The 26,218-nt window shown below is 38.0% G+C and overlaps 1 protein-coding gene across 5 annotated transcripts in view; it reads left to right on the top strand.

The window, feature by feature from the left end:
* ARHGAP21 (Rho GTPase activating protein 21) overlaps nucleotides 1–26,218 on the top strand; it is a 127,871-nt gene that overhangs the window by 40,391 nt on the left and 61,262 nt on the right. For all 5 annotated transcript variants that reach the window (XM_060161697.1, XM_060161688.1, XM_060161704.1 and 2 more), the window contains exons 3-4: nucleotides 11,215–11,394; nucleotides 13,804–13,828. In XM_060161697.1, the coding sequence (XP_060017680.1) occupies nucleotides 11,215–11,394; nucleotides 13,804–13,828 (205 nt within the window). The remainder of the gene's footprint in view (nucleotides 1–11,214; nucleotides 11,395–13,803; nucleotides 13,829–26,218) is intronic.

Genomic DNA, 26,218 nt, shown 5'->3' with positions numbered 1-26,218 from the left:
TAATTTGGAGATTCCTGTCTGCTCAAAGGATAGGGAGGTGATTGTTTTTAACCTAAAAATACAATCTGTTCTCTGATTCAGAGTAAACAAAATTTTGTTCATGTCAGAAAATAAGTAGCTTCTGAAAACAGCTCTATTATCTGGTCATAGAGCCTCTTTACAAGAAAATATGTGTAAAAATAGACATCTGTATTTGAGTTTATGTCTGTTAGACCTATATGTACTTACTGTCTCAAATAAGAAAAATGGGGAAGTAGGTAAACAGGAGTAATTCCCCAACAAAGTTTTAAAGTCATCGTTTTGTTTTCTGTTATCCTTGTTTTATGTAAACTTTACTCGTTTAATTCATTTAAATTTAATTTCTTTTTTGTGCCCTACTTTCTGTCAGGATTTGTGGTGGGCACTGAAATAAGCCATTATTCTCCTCTCTCCCCAGGAAGCTGCTCTAAGATTGAAAAGATAGATGTATAAACAAGTAATTGTAATGTGGTAGGGTATGCCCTACACGAAAGGTGCTCTGTGAGATGCAGGTCCTGGGAGACTGCCTCTGAGTATTGCAGTGCACTGGTTGGGGACTTCTGCCATAAGGCACTTTGGCACCAAGAAAGGAGTGGATTATTCCGTTAGCACAGATGAAGTTTTCAAAGCACAACTTGTCAGCAAGGGATGGGCTGCACAGCATTGCCGGCTGATGTGAAAAGTTAGCATCCATGCATGTTCCTTACAGAAAATCAATGACTTGTTTAGGAAAAAAAACCTGGCCCCTTATTCCAAACTCTGTGTGTGTGTGTGTGTGTGTGTGTGTGTGTGTGTGTGTGTGTGTGTGTGTGTGTGTGTGTGTGTGTGTGTGTGTGTGAGATTAAAATAACTTTAGTCATACTGTGATATTTTAATCTTATTTTTTCCCTCAATATTATATTTTGGGCATTTCCCCATGTCATTGAAATTTTTTCCTATTTCAGCTATATCATAATCTACTAACTCTTCCTTTTTGTTGCTCTTGTTGGACTTTGATATAGTTTCCAAGTTGAGTTTATTATACCTTGGAATGAACATGTTGTAAAATGAATCTTCACCATGTCTCTTATTATTTCATTAGTTACTAGGTTAAAAGGTATAAAATTGATAAACTGATAAATGTTACCAAGAGCGTTTACAGAAAGATTGTACTCCCAGTAGAGGGTATGAGAATTCTCACGGGTTTTCCTGATTGATTTTAGAATAATATCTTTTCTTCAGTGTCCTTCTCTGCTAGTAGAGAATATTTGTTAATGAGAGACTTAACTAAACTTTAGGTTAGTAAAGTAATTTCTTCAGAAATCCTTTGCAGAAAAATATTTTGGAAATTTAATATCTTTATAATTTGAAAATCTTTGGCATGGAATGAGATTTTAGGAACTTTATATTTAAGAAGACTATTCTATCAGTATAGTATTAAGTTTTTAGAAGAAGTTTTGTTGTTGTTGCACTACATGGTCATTCTATCACTGCATTTTTGTGATTAGCAGATACTTTCTGGCTCGTTGGCAGCGAATGAGGAAAGTAACTAAGACTGTGTTCCCTGATTCTAGTAGACATGCTTAGAAATAGGTTATAAATGCTCAGTATAGCTAGTTAGGCTTTGAGCGTAGGGACAAGATGCTTGTGCTGGTATAAATCGTGTTAGGCTGCAAGTATCTACAGTGATGTAATGCTCAATTGTTGTTTTGGGTGTGTGCTGAATGGGGTTGGCCACCCCTGTACTCTTAAATGTGTATTTAATAGCTTATTTCTTTCTTTCTATTATTTGGCTCTCTTCCTGCCTGTAGGAAGTTTCATATTTATTAAAATATAGGCAAGAAAAAAGCAATTAAACAGAAATGTTAAAACTCATTAATATAGTGCTGCTACATGGTTTGTTGGGGAAGTACTTGAATGGCTAAAGTTACATTAAAAAAATTTTTTTTTTCATTTTAGATGTGTATTTCATTTAGTCATTCTATTCTATGCTCCTTTACAAAAAAAAAGGAAAAAAGGAAAGAAAAAAGGTAAATAAAAGTTTATGTAAAGCAGATTTAAATAGTTTTGGCCATCCAGATATCAGTCATTATTTGTTACAGACCCATCGCTAATATGCTCAGATGTTCAACAAACTGATAAACTTCTGGGAGTTTTGTTTTTTCATAGGAATTTAGTTTGGAATTGTTGTTTCTGCAAAATCTAAGTTATTTAAGACTTCATTTAAAAAAATGCTTGAGATATACAGCAGATCATTCTTCCGTACAGATTCTTCTGTGTGAAGTTAAGTCTGCCACATAATGTTAAGAGTACTTTATTGAAATAAATACTTGAGTAAGTTTCATGTGTACTTAGTTTTATTTGCTAATAATAAATGGACTGATGAACACTGTTTAAAAAACAATATATTGTTTAGAAGTCATTAGTATTAAAAGGCTTAGAAAACATTCTTTTTCTGAAAAACGTAGTCCCAGAAAAGTAAGTAAAAATTTCATTGGAATATCTAAGAATCAGACTGAGTTCTTGTACATTTTTGGGTAAAGAGCTGTTTTTTATTTATTTTTTTATTTATTTATTTTTTTTGGCGGTACGCGGGCCTCTCACTGCTGTGGCCTCTCCCGCTGCGGAGCACAGGCTCCGGACGCGCAGGCCCAGCGGCCATGGCTCACGGGCCCAGCAGCTCCGCGGCACGTGGGATCCTCCCGGACCGGGGCACGAACCCGTGTCCCCTGCATCGGCAGGCGGACTCCCAACCACTGCGCTACCAGGGAAACCCAAGAGCTGTTTTTTAGATAAAAGCTCTCTAGAACTGGAGCTGTATGTTTTATGACTATGGGAAAGTCACTTCACTTTATTAAGCCTCATTTAAAAAAAAATGTAAATAGATGCCTATCAGAGATGTCACAATAGTTCCATACGGCAATTCTGATGGAATACGTGGGTCATACTCAGTAGACGCTCGCTGGATGCTGGCTGAACTTTTATCCTCATATTTAATTATGGTTAATAATTAGAGAGGTTTTGGTATAGCGATGTATTTTGAAGTGGAAATATTCCCCTTACATAAAGTAGAATGTAGGCTCCCTCTCCTTTAGGAAACAACCCTGCAATGTATAAACCATTTAAAAAAAAATGAAAGATTCTTTTTTGTTATCCCCAAGGATAGCACTAGGGGAGTACCCGTGAAACTTTGAGAGTGGGACATTGACAGTCTCTGCACGTGCGAAGGCGGGTGGTCTCCTAACCATGTGCCCCTTTTGATGGAGAAGGATGGTGGGATAGATGATGCATAGTGGCCGCTTGTGGTGATGGTGCAGGTCAAGTTTCTGAATTAGACGTTTGACACTTAACTATGTTAAGCCACCATCTGTCATTATACTATAAACATCTATCCTGTACCAGGTAAACACCTTAAAGAAACCATCTAAGTGATATGTAAACATATGTAAATACCATAAAGAAACCATGTGACTACTGTGTAAATACCTTAAGAAACTATGGTGTGAAGGATGTCTTTATAAACAGGAGATGCTCTTAGGAACATTTTTTTTTTCTTCTGTAATAGCAGAATAACTGGGAAAAACCCTATTTCCTTTTAGAGGATAATATAATAGATAAAATGTGGTATATTCACAATGAAATTTTATACACCAGTGAACATCAATGAACCACAGCAGAGATTGGCTAGCTGTTCATCAACCCTTTTCCTCCTCTTTCTGGTAAACAGCTAATCACATTCCCAGATTCCCTTACTTTAGTGATTTTTTTTTTTTTTGCGGTACGCGGGCCTCTCACTGTTGTGGCCTCTCCTGTTGCGGAGCACAGGCTCCGGACGCAGGCCCAGCGGCCATGGCTCACGGGCCCAGCCGCTCCGCAACCTGTGGGATCTTCCCGGACCGGGGCACGAACCCGTCTCCCCTGCATCGGCAGGCGGACTCTCAACCACTGTGCCACCAGGGAAGCCCTGGTGAATATTTTTGATAACAGAATTAGGAAGTAATGTCAGAAGCTATTAAAGATGAAAGAATGAATGCAGACAATATGCCAGTGAGATTCAGTCATATTTACTTCTGGAATCAGTAATAAAGATGAATTCTTTCAAATTATATGGAAAGCTATAGAAATGACAAGTGAGGATTGTCATTAATGTGTCATCTTGAAAGTGATTTCTCTATTTTAGGAAACAAGCTCAGACTTTCCTCTAATATCATGAAGACATTTATTGTTAGTCACAGGAGGTCCAAGGGACAGAAGTAAGTATAATCTAATCCCATCATCACTACTAGTAAGACAACTGCAAGAATATGCCCAGAAAATGGGTCTGAATGGATAATTTATGAAGAGAAGTACGTTCTGATTTTACCATTTTGTGAGACTGATAATATTGACAGATTATAATGTGTCAAGAAAATTAGAGATAACTTTCCAAAGTCATAGTAGTAGTCAAAACTAAGCTATTTATAAAACATTTCTAGAAAGTTTACACCATTCTTTCCAATTTTTTTCGTTTACTTCAGATTTTAAAATACCTATCTTCTATGAGAGTGAAGTTCTAAAATTGTGGAATTAAGACCTCATGTCTTTGACATGGTGGGATCTGAAAGTAAATCAGAGAGAGAGAGAGGAGAGAACAGTACTGTCTAGATAAAAATTACATTAGAAACCAGAACCTTGAATAGGGAAGGAAATCACATAGGAAAATACCAGCTGTTTCAAAACAATCCATAAATGAAACCTACAGAGGTAACAGCAGCAGAAGGGACCCATATCACCAATCAACTTACATGAAAGATAGTATAAATGAATGTCTAGGTAAATAATAAACTTAAAAATTAAGACTTGTATTTTTAAAAATTAAGCCCAAGCATTTAATTGAAATATTTTGGACCAACGTCATCTAGATCTTTTAACTTCAAGTCATGAAAGTGTTAGAATTTCTTTGGCCATCATCTTTCATCTCTTAAATATTAAAATATCTACTGAGAACTAGAATTAATTCTTAGAAAATTACATCTGGACACATCTAGATATTCAACATCAAAGTAGTTTCAATTGTTATCAACCTGGATTGGCAAAAAAAAAAAAAAAAAAAATTTTTTTTTTTTTTAAATTTTTAAGAAAGAGACTCCCCGTCAACAGAAGCTCCAAGTCAAGAGTTGCCAGGTATATGTAGCATATAAAGAAGCTTTATTCAAGATGCTTTCAACTCAATTGGAATTAAACAAACAAGCTATTTAATTAAACACACAAGATCTCCTCATGCTGAAAATTTGTAGAGACTTTCTGTCTCATGACAGAAAGTCAGTATGTGAGGAATAATTTGCTGTGAGATTAACTCTCTGTGGCGTTAGGACTGTGGAGACAGAAGCTTAAAGATAGGCAGTGTCCAAATATGTAAACCACATGGTATTTCCTCTCCACTCATGGCATAGAATGGAAAGAGTAGGTTGGCTCTATCACTTACTAGCTGTTTTGACAAGTTACTCAACCACAGTGAACCCCTATCTCCATCCGACTTCTTGTGGTACATAAAAATCTAGGAAGTTTTGTGGCTATTCAAGATTTTGTTTTCCCCTTCAGACAAAACTATGTTTTACACACTATTCTCCTGAGTATGTGAAAAGTGTTATTGTGTAATACACTTTTGAGATAAGCCTTTATGTACTGGTGACCCCTGTGGTTTTAGAAAAACAGTTAAAAGAGTACTTGCTATGTGTGATGTACTGTTTTAAACACTTTACAAACTGTAACTCATTTAATCTTCATGAGAAGCTTATGAGGTAGGCACTATTATTACCACCCTCGTATGGAAGATGAATAACCGAGGTCCAAATGCCCAAGGCACACAGCTGGTGAGAAATCAAGGACCCAGGCCCAGGGACTCTGGCTCAGAGTCCATGCTCTTCCCCCCTGTGTGTGCCATCTCCCCATGTAATGAAAGAAAAAACATCAAGCCCAGATAACAGTCATAACTAGAAGAGTTCAGTAATTCAACTATAAAAAAGGAAAAGGACTCACATATTCAAATCATCACCGCGAGAAAGAATGGCCCTAAAATAAGGCAGAAAAATCTTACTTTAAGCAACTGGTACTACTAATATTATAAGTGGTAAGATTTAAAAAAAAGTAGCAAAACATTTTCAAGTAACCCATAGGAGTAGGGCTTACAAACTTAGAAATATGATGGAGTCAATGTTAGGATCTTCTAGGATGAACATAATACTTTCTTATGCTTTATCGTGAATGATTCCTGGAATATACTAGGAAGCCATCCCATTCTATTTAAGGTACAAATAATTACAAAAGATAGCTTAGGGGTTATATAGTTACTGTGTATACAGGGATTGTTTCTTAACACTCTTGTGTTTGCTTTCATGACAGCCCTGCGTCTTTCACCTCTGGCGAACATTTAGACTTTGTACTTTTTACCTGCGCCACTTTTTTTTTTTTTTTAAGCATTTTTGTTGAAGTGTAATTTACAAACCATAAAAATCACCTGTTGTTAAGTGACATTTCGGTGGCTTGTAGTAAATTTATACAGTAGTGAAACTTTCATTGCAGTCCACTTCTAGAACATTTCTGTGATCCCAGAGGGCTCTGTCATGCCAGCGTGCGTTCCCTTCTGTGAGGTTTTTATTACCTTTATTGTTATATGATTAGTATTTTCCCCTATACTTTTGTCGTCTTTGCTTTGCCTGGTTGTTATATCCAGTTTTTATCTTTATTTCGGTTTCTTTTAACCTTCAGTTATTATTCAAGCAGGTGACCTTGTTATGAAGTCTTTTCAGGGAATCAGATGTCAGTTCTTAGTGCACAGGAATGTGACTGCTATGGTTCCAGCCACTTCTTGGCTTCTTGCACGCGGAGGCTGTTGGTACATGAATTGGTGCTCATGGTGGGAAGGTGAGACACGTGTAGAGATAACGTTTTAAGGGTCTTCTCAAGTGGAGAAATCTGACTGCTGTGCCCTTCACTGTGTGCCTGCAGTTTGCCCTTGTTATAAAATCCAACAGATCAAAAGCCTCTGTGGCTAAGGAAGAGAAGGAGGGAGAAAGGCACACGTGTATTTCTTTTCATCTTCTCTTTTTATGTAGAAAGAATTGTAACCCTTCTTTCCTGTAGGGAAAAGGTAAGGAAACTAAAGAGGATTCAATGTGATGTTCTTGGGAGGCTGAAATAATTGAGACAACGAAGCTTTGTTGCCTCAAGAAATCTTAGTTTGCAGGGAGCGAAAAAGAAATTGCTTACTCTTCATCCCATTTTCTCCATTTTTGTAAAGAACTCAGTAGAACAAGACAGAACAGGCTCAACACAGAAACTTGAAGCATGACACCGGGATCCAAGAGCCTTATCTATATGGTTCAAAGGAAAAGGAAAGAAAAGTTGAATATGTTTGGGAGCTGTGAGGCCAAGTCATAATAATACATTAGAAATAAATTTAATACATGTAAAGTGTTTGTAAAGTAAAATTAGAGTCCTGCAGAAAAATAAAATTTAAAAATAATAGATTAGATCAAAGACCTATTGGAGGGAAAAGTCTATGCAGACTGCACAGTAGAAGAGATGACGAAAAGTAATGTGACACAGGGGAAATATTCTAGCCTCAGATTCAGGAAACCATGATCTTAATTTAACCATGATTTTAATCCTTGCCCTGATACTAGCCAACAATAATCTTAGACAAATCACTTAAATAATCCAGGCCTCAGTTTCCTCATATGTAACAGGAAAGGGTTCGCTTATATTGCTCATAGCTTAGATTCTTTTGTGCTTTAAAATTACACAAGGAGATGGCAACTGAGCACAGGAAAAGATGTTCATCATTGGCCAGTAGGGAAATGCAAATATTACCACAACAAGATATCACCACACATCTATCACAGTGGCTAAGAGAAAAAATAATGACAATACCAAATGCCCTCGAGGATGCAGAGAAACTTAGAGAGAGAGAGAGAGAGAGAGAGAGAGAGACACACACACACACACACACACACACACACACACACACACGGAGGGAATGAACTTGCATGCATATATAAATAATTCTCTCATTTGGATCTCAAAAGGAGGATCCAGTCACTGCCTAAAGCTTAGGCTAAACTACTTGGATAGTTAAGCCCAGAATAGCAACTTTCATGCTACAGATTCTACCCGATCATGTGATTGCTTTTGCAGTTATTTGAGACTCGGCTTGAGTCCGCCATGTTGATGTTTGGTGTTACTCCCCCTCCCCCTTAAAATCTCCAAGTTTTAGAAGGGGGAATAAACTCAAATGCGTTTATGATAAATGAGCTTCAAATGTACAGCGTCTCCATCGGTGGCTCAGAGTCTTGATTACTGTAGCTTTATATGAAGTCTTGTAAGTCCTCCAATTTTATTCTGCTTTTTCAAAGTTGTTTTGGTTGTTTAGGTCCTTTTCATTTCAAAGTGAATTTTAGAAACAGCTTATCAACTCTACACAAAAATCTCCTGGGATTTTGACTGGGATCTCATTGAATCTATAGATCAATTTGGGGAGGGTTGATATTGTAACAATACTGAGTCTTCTGAACCATGAACATGGTGTATCTCTCCATTTATTTAGATTTTCTTTAAATCTCTCAGCAGTGTTTTGGAGTTATAATGTACAGGTCTGGCAAATTTTTTGTCATATTTATACCTAAGTATTTCACATTTTATTTATTTATTTATTTTAAAAAATATTATTTATTTATTTAATTTATTTTTGGCTGCATCGGGTCTTTAGTTGTAGCACGTGGGCTCTTTGTTGCGGTGCCCAGGTTTCTCTCTAGTTGTGGCATCTGGGTTTTCTCTCTCTAGTTGTGGCACGTGGGGTCCAGAGCACGTGGGCTCAGTAGTTGTGGCATGTGGGCTTAGTTGCCCTGCGGCACGTGGAATCTTAGTTCCCTGATCAGGGATCGAACCCGCGTCCCCTGCATTATAAGGCAGGTTCTTTACCACTGGACCACCAGGGAGGTCCTAGTTTTTCACATTTTAAATGGTATATTTTAAACATCTCAGTTTCCAAGTGCCTATTGTCAGTGTGTAGAAATACTGTTCATTTTTGTATATTTATAATACTTCCATTCTGTTGGATAGCACTTGATCACAGCCTCCCCTATTGCAGGTTTGGCTGGGAAATGTTACTATCTAGTGTCTTCCCAAATGGAAAAGAACATGAAATTGATAAAATAGCTAACTAGTAACAACCCAAATATTGACTAATGATGAAAATGTTCAGGATTTAGAAGTCTCTTGAAAAATTGCTTCCAGGAGCATTTTTAAGTTTAAATACCTTCATGTTAAGCAAATCATTATGGAAGAATAGATAAGATTCACTAGAGGAGCATAATAAAAAATGTAATGGAATCAAGCACATTCAAGTATTTGTCGTTTGATAAAGGTGACATTTCAAAACTGCTGAGATGAACTTGGAATTGTAATTTCATACAAAATCTTAGCAGCAAGGTAGACATGTTAAGTTTGAGATGCCTGTTAGATTGGGGAGATGTCTGGGCTAGAGACGAAAATTGGGGAAATCACCGAAAGCCAGAGCAGAGGTAGAAGGGTCCATGGCTGAGTCCTAGGTATTCCAAAATTCAGAAGTGGAGCAGTTGATGAGGTAGCGAAGAAGACTGAGCAGAATCCCGGCAGTTAGGAGGAGATTCGGTGTGGGAAGTCACGTGGGGAAGTTTTTCAGGCAGGAGTGGTCACAGAAGACGAGGGCTGAGAATTGATCATTCAATTCAGAGACGTAGAAGTTTTTGGGGACCTTGACAAGAGCAGTTTCTGGGAATTAGGGAGGCAACAGCCTGATTTAAGGGGATTTAAGAGACAAATGGGAGAAAAATAATTGGAGATATAGCAGAGTAGACAACTTTCAAGAGGTTTTCCTGTAAAGATAGGCAGAAAGACAAAGTGGAAGCTGGCGAGGGCTGTGGTCAAGAGAGGATTTGTGTTGTTGTTTTAAGATTAAAGAACTTAGAAAATGTACACATGCACCAATGGGAATGATGTCGTGAAGAGAAAACATGATGTAAAAGAGCGAGGGGAGAATCGCTGGGACCATGTCTTTGTCTAGGAAGAGAGAATAGGATCTAGTCCATAAGTGCTGGGGCCTTAGAACAATGGGCAGTGCAGCCGTTGTCACAGGAGGGAAACGGGAACGTGGCACAGTTGCAGGTAGGCGGGGAGATGTGGCCAGCGACTAAGCTCTCACTGTCTTGCTTGTGTGTTTTCGGTGTAATGAAAGCAAGGTCATCAGCCCCAAGTGAGGGCGGGGGAGAAGGGATGAAATGGTCGTCTTGGATGAATGGACTGGAGAGAAATGGACAGACAACACTGAAGGCTCGCTTGAGGTTAGCGGTCATGAACTTAGAGGGAAAGCCGTCGGCTTAATTTTCTGTTTTTCTCCACCCATGTTTGGCCACGTGCGTGCATGCAGGTCCAGAGTAGGTCATGTTGATTTATCCAGGGTGAGGTCTTCTCAGGTGACTTTGAGGAAGTGAGGGAAAGGCAAAGGAGTGAACTGAAGCTGGTTTAAGAGAGAGCTGAGGACGTGGGGCAGTGAGGGACGGGTGTAGGGTCAGCTTCAGATGGAAGAATCGTAAGGGTTGGCATGTGAGCGGGATGCAGGGTGGGCTCCTTGATCTGAGATTGCAGAGGGTTTTTACTCATGAGCAGATAAAAGCCAAGAGTTGGAGAGAGATAGCAGAGAACTGGAAAGCCAGGATATTGGAAGGATTATCTATGTGGGTACCGAATTTACACTCAGAACCTGAAGCCTTAGCTCTTATTTTCTAATATCCTTTCCTGCCATTGGACTGATAACATGTTTAGTGTTCTTACTTGCAACAGTTTCATGTCTCTTCTTTCATAGTTTCTGTTTCTTAGTCCTTAGTGCTCTGTGAGATTTTGTGTTGTCTTTCATTCCATCTATTGCATTTAAAATTTTAGCCATTATATTTCTCATTTCCCAGAGTTCTTTCTTGCTTCTGATTAACTTTTCATAGCATCCCACTGGAGGAAAAAAATTGAGTTTTTGGTAATCCGCATGATTTGTTGTACCATGTATAGTTCATGCATCAGAATATGGTTCTTGTTCTCCAGTAAGTTCCTTTCTGCACTCAGGTATTACATTTTTACACATAAATTTTTCCCCAAATGATGAAGTATATTGTGTTACATAGTTAACTTTTAAACATCTTTTCATTTTAGGTATCAAAAAGTAAAGATGGAAAAGAACAAAGTGAAACTGTATCACCATCCGAAGATGAAACATTCTCCTGGCCAGGTCCCAAAACAGTTATGTTGAAAAGAACATCCCAAGGCTTTGGTTTTACATTAAGGCATTTTATTGTTTATCCCCCAGAGTCTGCAATTCAATTTTCATATAAGGTAAGAGAAGTAATTAAAGTAGAACACAAGGCAAATCCTGTCTCCTTCTTGTCTTCCTCTCATCTTGCCTTCTTTCTATCTTAAAAGAATAGTGTCATATCTGCATTTTTATTGTATTCTTTTCCATCTTTTAGATATTTTTTACCTTCTAGAACAAACACTTTAATCTCCTCTGAAAGGTCATACTGATTATGAACTCCAAATCTTTTTTACTAGAACTTCTAATTCTAAACTTCACTCTACTTTTTCTAATGTGTAGCTGTTTTTCTAATATCTAGAAAGGTGGTTGAGCTTTCTAGGCTGAGCATGCAGAGGAAATATTATAGTTCGTTAAAATATTTGGACAGTTATAAAAAATTATTAGAATTAGACTGATACTTAACTTTCAGATAGGTAATATGATGGCAAGTCAGAATTTAAAAACACAGCTTCTCACTAGAGTGCATTACACTAATATGCTTCAACATATAGGAACATGGTCTAATAAGCAGCGGATGGAATCATTATAATGGCAGCTGACATCCTGAGTACTTGTTGTGTATTCTTTATGAGCATTATATCAGTTTATTATTAACCTCATATAATAGATATGGAAACTGGTCTGAGTCATATAATGAGTAAGTGGTGGACCTAGGATTTGAACTTGGCCAACGTGAATGCCTGATGCTTAACTGTTGTTCAACAGTGTAATGCAAATAATGGCATTCAGAAGACTTCGAAGACTTTGGCCAAGCCACTTAACTTCTTTTGGCTTCTAGATTTCCATTCTAATTCGAGGGGATTGTACTAGAAGATTAGAAAATCCTTTCTAATTCTAAATATCTGTGAATCTTGGGCTGTCTTGTAAAACATAGTGTCAAATTGCTTCTGGAGGCCACACTTTTTTTATTATATCTTTCTTAAATATTTCTATCTAGGAAAATGTCTTATAAGATAAGCTTTTAAAAGTACTGAAGAGTTTTTAAGAATTGAATAATTTCTATCTTTAGAATTAAAATTGACCAGTTTGGTGTTCCTGAAATGTATAAAACAGTTGAACTGGATTCCCTAAGAATCTCCTTTATATTTAAATGTCTTAAATAGTAAAACTTAGGTGTTAGGTCACATGTGAGAGTAGTTGAAAATTTAAGTCCCTTGCTTTAATTACATATTAAGACTGAATTTTATTTTTTGTCTTTTGGTTTTGTTTTGAAGAAGAGCTTTGGATCATGATGATGTAGATAGTACAGTTTTTATAAGATGATTTTACTAAACACGGATTTCAAATGCATTATTATTATTGTTATAATCGGAAAATATTTCTAGAAATTTTAGAGGCACAGTGTAGCTGCTAACACAATCTTTGGAGTCAAAAGGGCCTGGGTTTGAGTCCCATCTCTGCCCTTGTTAGCTTTGTGACCTTGGGTTAGTCTCCTAATAGACAGTGACAGCACTTTTCTCACTGTGGCTGTGTTAAGTGATATAATACATATAAAACAGTTAGTACAGGAATTGGCAGACAATAATTGCTCATTAAACCTCAGCTATTAATGCTGTTATTTAACACAGATGTTCTTGCAAATAGGTCTGTCTTGTACCTTTTACATGGATAATATTTATTGAAATCTTTTCAGTTATAAAAATTTGATCATTCACTTCAAAGGAGTATATAAAAATTAATATTGTAGAGCTTTCAGAAAATGTGCAGTTAATACAACGTCTTTATTATGTATCTGGCAACCTTGGCAGTCTCAGAACAGAGCATATAACCAGGAAAAAACCATGTATTTGGGCAGCCAAAATAAAGGTCAAAAATTATATAACAAATTATCAGCCCTTCACTAAATCTCTGTTTTTCTTTCTGCAGTACATTGTAGTTTTTGTATGGTAGAGGCTCAACAAATATTTGAATAAATGTATTTTTATGCTAGTTTTTCAAAGTTGCTTTTCTAATTTCCCAGCTAGAGGTAGATAACATGGCAGCAAGACAGCCTGGTAGCAATGAAAGCAACCAAATAGATAAAGCTCAAGGTTTTAAATATATACCAATTTGGAGCCAATGTATCCAAAGACAGTTCTGGGTCCTGTAATAGCCTTTAAAGGCCCATTTTTCGATGTATAGTACATAAGTGATGACCAGCCTGGCCCTCTCTGTACAGCTGTTTACTTCTGACAGCTCTCCACGGATGTCCGTTTTAGACATCTTACACTCAGTATGTCAGAAGCTTCTGTTGTCCTCATAAATTGGCTTTACCTACAGCCTTCGCATCTCTGTGTGTGACAGCTTCCTCCTTCTGGCAAGAGGCACTGTTTGTGAGACTGTAATTGGCACATTTTGGGGAGGGCAGTTTGACTTGAATTGAGCCTCACTGTGATTTTACCAGTTACAAACATTATTCATATATGAATATATATATTTTTATTTTGTAGGATGAAGAAAATGGCAACAGAGGAGGTATGTTATAAAAGGTTTAATTTTTCTCTGTTTTTTTACCCATGCCCTTCCAGTCTTTAAGTAATATTCAATGAGATGATATAGTTTTTGGAGTCCAAATATATAACAACAGTCCTTAGATGTGAGAGTCATAGAAATTAAACGTTTTTACCGTAGACTTCAAAATTTTATGGATTCCATTGTGTCACCATAATTTGTGTGACGATTTTATTGTCATTTATATATTAGTGATTATGTGGGGGAACGTATCATGATTCTGAGGGAAGTAATTCTGAGATTTTTTATTCAATTAGTAATCTTTTAAATTTAGTGATTCTTTTAGTGTGTGTTTTATCTGCTAGATTTATTGGTTCAAATATTGAGAAGTAGAGTATTTTGGTTCTTGTAGTTAGTCTTACTCTTGATTTAAACATATTTAATGAACTTAAAGGCTGGGGATGGGGTTATTTCTTAAAAACTGCCATTTATTTTTGTTTCAATCTTATATGAACTTCAATGAATTAAAATTTATACACAATAAAAAGCACCCATCTAGAAAACATTTCTATATAATTTTAGATGTTTAAAAAGTTGTAAAAATAGTGAAAAGTTTCCATATATCTTTCATTCAACTTCCCCTCGTGTTAAAAACATAACTATGGTACAGTTAACAAAATAAAGGCACTCCTATCTAAACTGCAGGATTTATTTGGATTTTTCCCCTTTTCTGTTCCCGGAGTTCACATTGCATTCATTTGTCACACCCCCTTGGTTCTTCTAGTCTGTGACAGTGCCTCAGTCTTTCCTTGTAATTCACGGGCTTGATAATTTTGAGTAGCACTGATCAGTTATTTTGAATGTCTTTCAGTTTGGTTTTGTCTTGATGTTTTCTTATTATTAGTTTAAAGTGATGCATTTTTAGCAAGAGTACCCATTTGCACGTAATTTAAGTGTACTGTTATACTTAAGGTTTTGTTGTGATAAATATGTAACGGGAAACCACCATTCCAATCAAGATGTGATATCAAAAAGAACCTTTGAGTCATTCCGTAAAGTTCCCTTGTATGGCTTTGCTGTCAACACTCTGCTGGCCCTAGACAATCGCTGAGCTGCTTTCTGTCACTATAGATGAGTTTTGCCTCCTCTAGAATTGCTTATAAATGGAATAATACAATGTGTACTCTTTGTATCTTTCAAAGATACGTCTTCTCAGCCCGTCTTCTTTGGCGTAGTAGTTTTGAGATTCACCACTTTGTAAGTGTAGGTACTAATAGTACTACTTTTTTTTGCTGAGTGGTTGTTCCCTTGCTTGCATAGACCATAAATTGTTTATCCACTCACCTGTTGATGAACCTTTATGATACCCATCTCTGATTTGAGGTCTTGGAATGGTTATGTTAAGGGTTAAACTGAGAGGAAAATGGTTTCTTTCAGCACTATCAAAAGTAATGAGTGTGTAGGGTGAGGTAGGACCCTTCATAGTTGTCGCCGTTGTGCAAGATGGGCCACTCCTTGCACAAGGTCACCATCTGTCGTGCACCAGGGCTCAGGATGGATTCCAAATGTTACTTGGTCTTAGTGGGGAAAGGGAAGACTGACAAAACCACGATAGGCAAGAGAAAAGAAGACGTGGGTCCTCTGTCTCCCCATCATCCTACAGAGTGATGTACTGATGCCTGGACTAGCTACCAGACACACAGCGCCTAGAATTTCATGCCTGTCATGTTCTAGTTTCTACTGGGAGAGATATACTGCTAATAAATGTAGAGGGACTTAGTTGTAAAACTTTATTCTGCAGATGATTATATTTCTGACATATCCATTCACTGAAGTGACATTTCATTATATGCTTTGACTGGAGATAATAGACTTAAACATTTGTAAGGGAAAACTTGGAAGATCTAGATCTAACAGAAGGAGATTTGGAGAGGCATGATAAAGTGAGACTAAAGGGTGTCATCTGCTGGGAAAAATTACAGTTTAAATACCATTTTATTTATTAATTTATACTTAATCTCATTCAAAAAAGTGTTTGTGTACACATGCATGTATTATAGTAAGATAAAAATAAGATTAAAACGTTCATGGGGGAAAAATGAATTAAACTGACATTTGAGAGGTTTAGTACACATAAATGCGTGCTGCAGATCCTACACTGTTATCAAAAATGGGCTATAAATTTGCTTCTGAGCTTTTCCACTGGCAAGAAAAAAAGAAAGAGAGAGCGAGAGAAAGAAAGAAGGAGAGAAGGAAGGAAGGGAGGGGGAAGGGGAGGGAGGAAGGGAGGAAAGGAGGAAGGAAGGAAGGAAGGAAGGATTATTATTTAAGGATTAGCCAAGGATTCACATTATCCATAAGAAAACAACATCTGGTTTGCCCTGAGGTCTGAGACACATTTCTCCTATGGTTCCTCATAATGGAAACAAAGAATAGTATAGTAGGTAACATCCTCAGTACCATCCCTTTATATGACTATTTTAAAAGAGATTTCTCGATGTCAGCTGTTTCAAAACCCCACGGTCCAATTTAGTGTAAAGAACTTCTCAACTGGGGACAGATTTGCTCCCCAGGGAACACATGGCAGTGTTGGTTGTCGCAGTTAGGGTGGGGGGAGGGTGTGCTGCTGGCATCTAGCAGGGAGAGGCCAGAGATGCTGGTAAGAATCCTACAATGCACAGGACACCCCCCTTCCCACCCCCGCCACCCCAAAGAATTATCCGGCCCAAATGTTAATAGTGCCAGTGTTGAGAAACCTTGGGTTACAGTGATGGATACCAAAACAATGGCCCGACTGTACAGGTCCCCAAGAGTCTGGCTTGATCTGGTGGCAATACTCAGACCATGTAGAAGAATGGATATTAAGGACTACATATCCAGTGATCTTTCATGATTATTATACCTCACAACTGAATTTTGATCTGAATTGAGTTACCGCTATAGTTTGAGGTTAAATTATCTGGCCATTCTACTGGCATTGCATGTTGTCAATGAAGGAGTAATCATGAGTAAGAAAAATGTTAGTTTAAGAAAATATAGAGTCAATCAGTATGTTAATAACTAGAAGATAAAATAGCTAAAAGAAAAAAAATCAAAGAATGTAAATAATTGAAATGTAATAATCTTATCATCAGGAATCCAACAGATTGAGGGAGAAAATAATTATAAGCTAGTTTAACAATTTAATTTAAAAGGCCGATAGAAGAATTAAAATAAACACAACGTAACTAAGGTTTTAAAATAAGAAAAATACAAATTCAAGCACCTTACCTCTTACGAAGCAGGTCCATCAAAGTAAGATTATTTATAAAGTTCAGAACATCTGCATGGTTTTCTTCCTAAGAAGAACACTATAAAAAGATATGAGAATACCTAAAGAAATAATTTTATGATATGTTTGTAATATACCTACCTGAAAGGAGAACTACTTGATTTTTAATTTTTTGAGGGTGGTAGAAATTAATATCTGATTGAGGACTTAATCTATAGTAGGAATCATAATATATGTTATTATGCTGTTTAATCCTCACTGTAATGCTGTGAGGTGTGAGACAGTATTCCCATTTTGTAGACGAGGAAACTGAGGCTGAAAAAGACGTAAAGTAACTTGCCCAAGATCACACAGCTAAGTGACAGAGCTGGACTTCCAAATCAGGCATGTATAACTCTGAAGCCCATCTTCTTTAAACTGTGCGATTTTATATCTGTTGACTTAAAAAAATAGATTGACTTAACCTAGGGTCAAGAATTAGTAGATAAATATAGGGTATATTTACTATGCTAGGAAATTAACTCTGTGAAATGTCTCCGCATTGAGAAAGTTAAAAACAAGGAAACATGGGGGACTTCCCTAGCGGCCCAGTGGTTAGGACTCCCAATGCAGGGAGTGCAGGTTCGATCCCTGGTCGGGGAACTAAGATCCCACATGCTGCATGGCGCGGCCAAAAAACGAAAAAAAACCCAAAAAACAAGGAAGCCTGTTCCATATTTGTGAACACTTAAAGAATTCACAACAAAGTCAGGGAAACACCAAGTTCAGAGGCCCCAGACATCTTATAGGAGCACCCACCACTTGTTACTGGACTCTGAATAGCTGGCTGGCAGTGGACCTGGAAAGTTAAATGAGTTTAAAGAGTTCCTAGTTCTCTGTGTCCTTTTGCCTCCCTGGGCCAGGCTTGCTTTCGTCATCCCCGTTGGCAGTGGGAGTCACAGGCTGGTCTACAGAGGCCTACTTAGCTTACGTTTAGTACTCATAATACCATTTCAGATAAACTGATCAGATCATCCGTCAGAACATATTCTATGTGAAAAATATGTTCTGACTTGTGAACAATTATTTATAGATCTGTTTAAAAAATACAACCTATTTAGAGACAGATGACACGTAATCTATTATTTTGACTCACCCTGAATGTTTCGATATTTATTTTATAGTCTCATTTCCTTTTCAGACTTATTTTCAAGCGTACTGAGATTACGAGATCCTTTTATATGAATTTTGTTTAATGAAATAGAATCCCAATCTCCGGTATAATGATCCGAGTCAGAGCCTAGACTCACTGGAGAGAAAAGAATTCCCAGAATTTTATTCAAGCTCCTAAGAGATCCTGCTGTGTTGCCAGAATTCTGTGGAACGGTTGAAAGGTCTTGTTTGGTGTTCTTTCCTTTGGTACCTCAGTGGAGTCTCTTGCCAGTCACTTTTCCGATTATTCTCTTTACCCAGCTTTTCCATTCTGTTATATATTATTTCTCATATCTTGTATATATGTGTCCTCTCTTGTGTTTTAAAAGTTATTTTTCTTTCTTGTTGGTTAATTTTCTGCGCTATAATGCAAATACTGTTTACAAGAGAAAGGCCATCAAGGTAGAAAAATACTTCTTGGTGATAATAATGCTGGCGGATAATTGCCATCTTGCTGACGTCCTGTTGTCCCTTAAATCATAAATTCATAAATAATCAAAATAAGAATAATAGAAGGTTTGTAATTACCATTATTTCTCCTTTACTTATTCTATGAGAAAAAGTCTACCTCAGCTTAGTTGTAGGGACACTTCCAGTATTCTAAAATGTGTATGTCATTTTGTTAGATGCTCAATAACTGGTGGATTTCTACTTTGGCATTAAACTTTATATTCAAGCATGTTAATAGTAGAAAAAAAAAGTATCTGGGAATTCTATATACTTTCTCAGTAGTAAAAATTTGTATTTTGTGATTGCGGTCACTTCTGACAAACGGCTCTGTAGTCCGTGTTAGAGTTTTCTAATGAAGGATAGTTTAGTGGCAAGACATAGAACCCCCCGCCCCTGCCAGGCCACCTTAGGAAAGATGTGTTAATTCTAAGAAACAAATAAGACATCTCCAAATTCAAAGTCAAGTGCTGTAGGATACCCAGGGTGCCCCAGACACCAGAATTAGGACCTGGAAAGTAACTAAATGCAGAGTAACAACACAGACAACAGCAACAAAATCTTGGCATATGATCCTCCAAGGGCCTAAACTCTGCTACTTACAGGATGGTTTAAATGATGTTCACAGATAATTTTGATTATACATGATTGTCTCATATGCTGACCTCTGTAGAAGGAACAACCCTAACTGTATCTTCTTCCTTCCTTCCTCTCTCATCATAATAATTCCAAATTCCCTAAGAGAGAAATGTAATTGGCCTAGTTCATCGTTTAATGAACAGCACTCACTATGTTTAGAGATCAAATGTTCTTCAGTTTAATGAAGATCTAAATTCTGTAGAGCTGAGAAAATTGAGCATATTTTATGCCATTGATTTCCATTAATAGATTGAAAACCTATTCCCTCAGGATAATATAACGCTAAATTATGGACCTGAAAATTGGTTGGAAGAAGAAATTCTTATTATGGGTAGGTCTGTGGTCTGTGGTGTGGTGGTAGGGTGTCAGAATTGTGTTCATGTTACTTTTGAAATGTAGCAATACTAACCGAGTGGGCTTCACAGATCTCATGATGTCTTTGGGAAGGCACATTAACTGAACCCCTTAGGATCCATTTTTAACTGTATTGACAGGTAAATTATTTGAGCTTTGAGTTTCTCTGGTAGTTAGGTAAATATACTAATTAGCTGCATATTTTTATTAACTTTTAGTGCTGTTCAGTTGAACAACCACAGGTGTCTTAAACTGTCTTGAAGATATTTTACAAAGTAGAAATGATGATGGTGGTGGTGATGATGATGATGATGATGATGATGATGAAGATGATGATGGTGGTGGTGATGCTGGTGATGGGGAGATGCTGATGGTGATGATGATGATGAAGATGATGCTGGTGATGGTGGTGACAGGGTGATGGTGATGGGGTGATGATGATGGTGATGGGGTGATGATGGTGATGGTGATGATGGCTGTGATTGTGGTGATGAGGACGATGATGGTGGTGATGGTGATGATGGTGGTAGTGACCGGGTGGCGGAAGCAGCTAACTTACAATGTGCCAGGTGCTGTTCTAAGACTCTGCATGGATTAACTCATTTAATCATCACAACAACTTTCTGGGGTGGATATTATTATCATCTCCTTTTTTTTCTTTTTTTTTTTTTTTGCGGTACGCGGGCCTCTCACTGTTGTGGCCTCTCTCGTTGCGGAGCACAGGCTCTGGACGCGCAGTCTCAGCGGCCATGGCTCACGGGTCCAGCCGCTCCGTGGCATGTGGGATCTTCCGGGACCCGGGCACGAACTCGTGTCCCCTGCATTGTCAGGCGGGCTCTCAACCACTGTGCCACCAGGGAAGCCCTCATCTCCACTTTTAAGATGAGGAAATTGAGGCACAAAGTGTCTAACTAGCAAGTGGTAGAGTTGGACAGTTTGATTCTAGAGTTTTCTCTCAATTCCCACCCCAGCTTCTCAGAAAGAACTTTACTCTCACATAATTCATTCTTGAAAATGTGAAAGAAAGAGGGTTCTGTTCCCTTGAAAGTCAAGCAGTATTAAAAAAATCACTGAGGGACTTCCCTGGTGGTGCAGTGGTTAAGAATCCGCTTGCCAATGCAGGGGACATGGATTCGAGCCCTGGTCCAGGAAGATCCCACATACCACAGAGCAACTAAGCCCGTGCGCCGCAACTACTGAGCCTGTGCTCTAGAGCCCGCGAGCCACAACTACTGAAGCCCGTGCACCTAGAGCCCGTGCTCCACAACAAGAGAAGCCACCGCAATGAGAAGCCTGTGCACCACAACGAAGAGTAGCCCCCTCTCGCTGCAACTAGAGAAAGCCCGTGCACAACAATGAAGACCCAATGCAGCCAAAAAAAAAAAAAAAGAAAAGTAAAAAAATCACTGATTCAAAATTCAGGTATAATTTTGTTAACATAGAATTAGCATATCATACTTATTCTTTAGTTTTCTTCTTTATCTTCATAATTGAATATGTACTGTTGGCTTAAATCTGCTGGGCTTAAGGATAAAGCATCGTTGCTTTAATGTCTGCAGTTGGTTTTCATCTTTGATTCAGTTGTATTATGACTGATAACACTTTTTTTGTTTTTGTTTTGTTTTGGTTTTTTTTACTTATTTTTGTGAAATGATAAGAGCACTTATAGGTATTTACCCAAGATAAATGAAACATGCCTGCAAGAATATTTGTACAGAAATGTTCAAATTATTCATATTAAATAAGCACTGGATTGAGTCGACCTAAATATTAATCAACATATGAATTGATGACCAAATTGTGGTATATCCATATAATGGACTACACAGGGCATCTTGGATCAGTCTCAAAAGCATTTATTTTCTTGAGGTGGAATTCACCTAACATAAAATTCACCCTTTTTTTTTTTTTTTTTTTTTTTGCGGTACGCGGGCCTCTCACTGCTGTGGCCTCTCCCGTTGCGGAGCACTGGCTCCGGACGCGCAGGCTCAGCGGCCATGGCTCACGGGCCCAGCCGCTCCGCGGCATGTGGGATCTTCCCGGACCGGGGCACGAACCCGTGTCCCCTGCATCGGCAGGCGGACTCTCAACCACTGTGCCACCAGGGAAGCCCCAAAATTCACCCTTTTAAAGTGACCAATTCAGTAACATTTAGTAGAGAATTAAAGAACATGTATGCAGTGTGCATCTGCCACCTCTATCTAGTTCCAAAACATTCCGTCACCCCAAAAGAAAACCCATGTCCAGTAAGCAGTCATTCACTGTTCTCCCCTCCCCCAGGTCCCTGGCAACCACCAATCTGTTTTCTGTCCCCATGGATTTAACCTATTCTAGATATTTCATATAAATGGAATCATACAATATGCAACCTTTTTCATATGGCTTCTTCCACTTAGTGTAATGTTTTTGAGGTTTGTCTGTATGTCACATATATCAGTACTCCATTCCTCTTTATGGCTGAATAATATTACATTGTAGGTATATACCACAGTTTGTTTATCCATTCATCCACTGATGGACATTTGGGCTGTTTCCACCTTTTGACCGTTGTGATTAGTGCTGCTATGAACATGCATGTGCAAGTGTTTGTTTGCATTCCTATTTTAAATTCTTTGTGGTATATATCTAGGAGTGGAATTGCTGGGTCATATGGTGATTCTATGTTTAACATTTTGGGGAACCGCTAAACGGTTTTCCGTAGTACCTGCACCATTTTTACATTCCCATCAGCAATATATGAGGACCCCAGTTCCTCTACATCCTCACCAACACGTGTTATTTTCCATTTTTGTTATTATAACCAACCTATCGAGTATGAAGTGGTGTTTCATTTTGGTTTGCTTTGCATTGCCTTAATAACTAATGATGTTGAGCATTTTCATGGGCTTGTTGGCCATTTTTATATCTTCTTTGGAGAGATGTCTGTTCAAATCTATTGCCCATTTTTTTAATTGGGCTGTTTGTCTTTTTGTTTTTGAGTTGGAAGTATTCTTTATATATTCTAGATACTAGGCCCTTATCAGATACATGATTTGCATAGATCTTCTCTCATTCTGTAGGTTGTCTTTTTATTTTCTTGATAATGTCCTTTGATGCACACAAAATTTTAACTTTTGATGAAATCTAATTTATCTATGTTTATTGCTCACGCTTTTCCTGTCAAACTCATTTTGATTAGTGAAGAAGCCAAGTGCAAAAAGAGTACATACTGTCTGATTCCATTTATGTGAAACTCCAGGAAAGACAAATCTAAACAAATCTGTGGTTGCCTGAATTGACTAGGAAGAGGCACAAGGGAAGTTTTGGGCTTGATGGAAATCTTCTATATCTTGATTGTGGTGGTGGTTGCATGGGTGTGTACATTTGTCCAAACTTAGGAACTGTGTACTTAAATGGGTACATTTTATCTTAGGTAAATTATAATAAAGTTGATTTAAAACAAAAAGAACATATGCAATTTATTCAGTCTACTGTTGATGGACATTTAGATTTTTTCCAGTGTTTACCTATTTCAAACAGTGCAACTGTGAGCCATCTTATTACACGTACTTTGTACACAAATGTCCTCATTTCTGGTGGGTATATATATCTAGGGATGGCATTACTGACTCATAGGTATGCATACAATCACATTTAGTAGATACTGCTAAAAAGTTTTCCAAAGTGATTATACCGATTTACACAGCCACCAACAGGGTATGAGAATTCCACTTGCTCCATATCATCACTAACACTTGGCATTTGTCAGTCTTTTTTTTTTTTTTTTTTTGCGGTACACGGGCCTCTCACTGTTGTGGCCTCTCCCGTTGCAGAGCACAGGCTCCTGACGCGCAGGCTCAGTGGCCATGGCTCATGGGCCCAGCCGCTCCGTGGCATGTGGGATCTTCCCGGACCGGGGCACGAACCCGTGTCCCCTGCATCGGCAGGCGGACTCTCAACCACTGCGCCACCAGGGAAGCCCTGTCAGTCTTTTTAATTTTATCCATTCTAGTGAGTGTGTAGTGGAGTGGGTTAATTTAAACTTTCTTGACACTGATGAAGTCGATTACCTTTTGTTTGATTATTAGCTATCAGTGCTTTTTAAAATAATTCATATGTAGGAGTCTAAATATTTTCGATGAAGATTTTATTAGTTATATATTTAGCAGATATTCAGCTGTGACTTGCCTTTCAATTTCTTATTAGTAATTTTGATAAAGGGAAGTTCCTAATTTTAATGTAGTCCAAATTATCAGTCTTTTCTTTTATGGTTAAAACTTGGAGTGCTATTGAAGAAATTTTTTTCTACTCCACGGTCACGAAGATATTCTCCTGTGTTATCTTCCGAGATGCTGTACTGTTTTGTCATTCACAATTAAATCTACAATTCACTTGTAATTGATTATTTTTATATGTGGTATGGGATCAAGGTTAATTTTTCCCCATACTGATATGCATTTGGCCTGGCACTATTTAGTGGAAAGGTCTATTTTTTTCTACTGCTCTGTAATACCACCTTGATCATACAGTGTTTATATATGTTTTGGTCTGTTTCTGGACCATATTCTATTCCAGGGGTCGGCATGTGGCTCATGTGGCTCATTTTTGTACAGCTTCCAAACTAAGAATAGTTCTATATTTTTAAAGGGTTGTTTAAAAAAAAAAGAATATGTGACAGAGACTGTATGAGTCCTGCAAAGGCTAAAATATTTACCACCTGGCCCTTTACAGAAAATTTTGCTGAACTCCGTTCTATTCCATTGGTCACTTTCTTTGCTGCAAAACTGTGATCTTAATTACTGTAGTTATATAATGTGTTGCTATTAGGTAGAGTAAGTCTTCCAATTTTGTTTTCAAGATTGGATTGGCTTTTCTTGTCCATTTACAGTAACACACACACACACACACAAACAAATTCTTCTGGAATTTTGATTGGTTTTATATTATTTACAGTGTTGAATATTTGAAAATATTTGAGGTATTGAATCTTTCAATCTGCGAATGTGGTGTATCTCTCCCATGAATGAGTTTTGAATTTTTCTGCATCTTTTGGAATAAACATTTGATTTTTTTCCCCTTTAGTCTCAATATAGTGAATTATATTGATTTATTTTTTAAATGTTAAACCAACTTTGCATTACAGAACTAAACCAAGATTGTTCCTAATGTATGTACTTTTTATATATTACCAGTTTTGGCTTTCTGTTTTATTTAGAATTTTTGCATCTCTGTTCAAGGATTGCTTCACATAAAGGTGGACTTTGGTCCTTTTGATATTTGGAGTATCAGTTTGGGTTCCCTGAGAAGCAGACACAAAGACAGAAATGGTGGCAAGACAGGATTAGACATGGCAGAGATTTATTGGGGGAAATGCCTGCAGAAAGGAGCAGGAAAGGACGGGGAAGACTTAAGACTGTGATACAGGTCTGACGCCTGTGAAAGAAGAGAGGAAAAGAGGATTTGGTAGGAAGGCCCTGACTGCAGCACAGTTCTCAGAAGGTGCTGGGCCAGAGAGGAGTCCCCAAACCAACACTGTCCCTTAGAGGAGTCCTGCTTCGGAGGACGGGGGAGTGGCAAGTGTGAACGTGATGGTGGGTCCAGGCTGGGGCTGGCAGTCATCTGTGTTCTCTTTGGCAGAACAGGGCTGGGCTTCTACCTTTGCAGCCCTACTCACATGTTGTACTCCTTGGGAGGCCCAATTGAAAGCATATAGTGTTTTCCAGGGCCCTCTTCCTTGCTGGACCCCAACGTCCATGTTTGTGTCCCTGACCCTTGGAGACTGAGGGAGGCCGTGAACAGCTTCTCAGTCTCAGCCTTTACTTTGGAAGCAGAATTTGCCTCAAGGTGAAAAGCAGTGCAAAACATGGGGCTCCCTGGACTTCATTCTCCTATTTTGGTTTATTGATTTTTTGAACGCAAATTTTTTTTATATCTGCTTTTAAGATTTTCTCTATAGGCGCTTCACTGGTGGTCCAGTGGGTAAGAATCCATGCTCCCAATGCAGGGGGCCCAGGTTTAATCCCTGGTCGGGGAACTAAGTTCCCACATGCATGCCACAACTAAGAATCAGCATGCCACAACTAAAGATCCCGCATTGCCACAACTAAATATGCCACAACAAAGATCCCATGTGCCACAACTAAGACCCAGTGCAGCCTAAATAAATAAATAAATAAGATTTTTCTCTGTATCTTTGATGTTTAGCCATTTTGTAATGATGAGTCTAGGTGAGGATATATTTTTATTTTTCTTGTTTGGGATTCATTGAGCTTCTTGTGTCTGTAGATGGATGTCTATCATCAGTCTAGGAAATTTTCAGCCAGCATCTCATCACATATTACCTGTGTCCTCCTGTAACCCAATGCTCTCTTCTTCTGGGGCTCCAATCAAACATATGTTAGATTTTCTTACTCTACCCCCCATGGCTCCTGAATTTTCTGTTTCTTCTCTGTGTGTGTGCATGTGTGTGTCTGCATTCCAGGTAATTTCTCCCTATGTATATTCAATAATTTTCTTTTTAGCTGTTTGCATTT

The sequence above is a fragment of the Lagenorhynchus albirostris genome, chromosome 1, assembly GCF_949774975.1.
Source record: "Lagenorhynchus albirostris chromosome 1, mLagAlb1.1, whole genome shotgun sequence".
In the NCBI taxonomy this organism is placed as follows: Eukaryota; Metazoa; Chordata; class Mammalia; order Artiodactyla; family Delphinidae; genus Lagenorhynchus; species Lagenorhynchus albirostris.
The sequence above is the reverse complement of the archived record's forward strand: the minus strand, read 5'-3'. Positions and strand labels throughout refer to the sequence as shown.